Source organism: Sinocyclocheilus anshuiensis, unplaced genomic scaffold, assembly GCF_001515605.1.
Source record: "Sinocyclocheilus anshuiensis isolate Anshui unplaced genomic scaffold, SAMN03320099.WGS_v1.1 C33119160, whole genome shotgun sequence".
Taxonomy (NCBI): domain Eukaryota; kingdom Metazoa; phylum Chordata; class Actinopteri; order Cypriniformes; family Cyprinidae; genus Sinocyclocheilus; species Sinocyclocheilus anshuiensis.
Genome location: NW_015621812.1, coordinates 1 through 2,231, shown reverse-complemented (window position 1 = coordinate 2,231; position 2,231 = coordinate 1). Strand labels below are relative to the sequence as shown.

General features: G+C 34.4%; 1 protein-coding gene across 1 annotated transcript; it reads right to left on the bottom strand.

Annotated features, from left to right (window-relative positions):
• Positions 1-565: 565 nt before the first annotated feature.
• On the bottom strand, positions 566-2,225 carry LOC107683280 (serine/threonine-protein phosphatase 6 regulatory ankyrin repeat subunit C-like; the record flags this gene model as incomplete). The annotated part of the gene is made up of 3 exons (XM_016479337.1): positions 2,193-2,225; positions 892-962; positions 566-766 (listed from the first exon to the last, which is right to left on the bottom strand). Coding segments are annotated over exons 1-3 (294 nt in total), but the record flags the coding sequence as incomplete, so codon positions are not given.
• Between the last annotated feature and the right edge of the window lie 6 nt (positions 2,226-2,231).

The following is a 2,231-nucleotide window of genomic DNA, read 5'->3' as shown; positions in this document are numbered from 1 at the left end:
AAATATTATAAAACATTATTGTGACTGTGCACAAAATGTATTTGATCTCAAATATTTAATAGATAAAATATTAAAAATATAGAAATATTATAAAATTATAATTACTGTGCACAAAATGTCTGGTTTTCTTAAATATTTAATATATTAAATGTCTGGTTTTCTTAAATATTTAATATATTAAAAAATACAAATATTATAAAATATTTAATTACTATGACTGCACAAAATGTGCAGTTATCTCAAATATGTAATATTAAATTTAAAAAATACACAGACATTATGAACTATTTAAATAATTACATTTTAAGATTTTAATTATAATGTACTGGCATCTACTACTGACATTTGATATTGTGACAACTATACAGACAGGTCCAAATAAAGACTAAAAGCTGCGAAGGTTATATAAAATATCAAAACAAAAAGGAAGTATCTGTACTCGCTCTAATTGCAATTTGCACTTTCGCAATCTCGTGGAGAGCTAAAACAAAGATGTTGAGGGCTGAAGTGGCCCACCCTGTCGTTTAATTCACCCGAGTGCATTAGAGGAGTAATTCCACCCTACCTCCTGGTATCCACTCTGAGCAGCGTGATGCAAGGGTGCTCTGCCCGTGCGGTCGGCCATATTCAGGCTGCTCACATGGGGCAGCAGGGCCTCGACGCAACGCGTGGCTCGGTTGGCCGCTGCAATGTGCAGTGGTGTCTGCCAGAACTTATCCCGCACGGTAACGTCAGCTCCCTTCCTTAGCAGCAACCCCACAGCCCTCTGGGTAAAAAACAAAACAATGTATGAATCATATTAGATTGCTAAAAATGCTAAACAATGGCATGAGTAAGCTGTTACTCAGATTGAGCCTCCACTCAGGCATATAAATCACACAGGCTGCTTACCTCGTTTCTGGAAGCAGCTGCTCTGTGCAATGGTGTTAGCCACACATGGTCCTTTGCATTGACATTCGCACCTATGCAGTTAAGTGAACCAAAAAAAATTAAGTATAACAGATTTAAAGAATGAAGTTAATTAATGACTAATACTTAAGCAATAAAGTAAAACAAGCCATTCTACATTGTGAAATCATTTGTGGCTAAAGGGCGTTGTTAGGCATGTCACGCAGCAGAGCCTCTCATACCAAAATGCTTAAATATGAGTTTATAAATAATAAAACCATTACGGACACAATTTTTTATTAAAACACTTAGCAAATTAATCTAAGGTGAAGTGTGTAATTTCTGTGCCATTAGCGTCAGCAAATTGTAAAAATAATGATTGTTTCCAAACAGGTCACAAATTCATGCTCTTGGTTGAGCCAAAATTAAAATTAAATTCTACATATTGATTTTTTCCCCCAGCAGACATTCTACTGATAAGTTAGCACTGTAGTCACTACATATTTGCTTGCTTATCCTCTAAAACAAAACAAAATTAGATTTGATTCATTAGATGAGATGTTAAAGTGCCTCGGGCTGAAAATCAACCGCTTTAGGTTTAGCAGGTGCTGTGTAGTGACATAGACCAGTGGTGCTAAACCTTTTGTGGTCAGCCAAATACACATAAAATATTTACTTCTTCAGTTCTGCCTAAAATAATAATAAATAAATCAATAAATATTTCAATAATATAATTGACACATTAGCACGTTCTCGGTTCTCAAATATCAGTTAATGGTCACATGGCATGCAAGTAAACAAATAAAAATATCTAATATTTTTCAGTAAGTGTTTTGATGATTTTATTTTAAATTGGGTTGCACGAATCAGTCAAAAAATATTGTGATTATTTGGTCATATACTGCAACTTGAACTGACTCACTAATAGAGCAGGATTGTAAGCTGCATGTGTGTAAATGATCGATGTCGTTTGCATGACGTGAATCAGACTATGTTGTTTCATTCAATTGAAGCCTTTGATTTGATAATTGCGATTTGATAGGAACACTATTTCAGTTTTATTTTGAATAATTGTGCTGCCTATTTCTTTATTTTAATGTTACATTTGATTTCGTTAATTATAAGCTTTTCATTAATTCTTGAACTCCCATTTGGAAAACCCTGATATAGACTGAACTTATGCGAATGGGTGTGACACGGCATAAGTTTTACTATTTTATGCATTTTAGCAAGGCTAGAATGCTGTATCGTATGAATAAAAACATTACTGCATATGGTGGCAGTACTGCTGTTTAAGGTCATACCTGCGCTGATGAGAAGCTCCATTATATGAACGTCCCCCA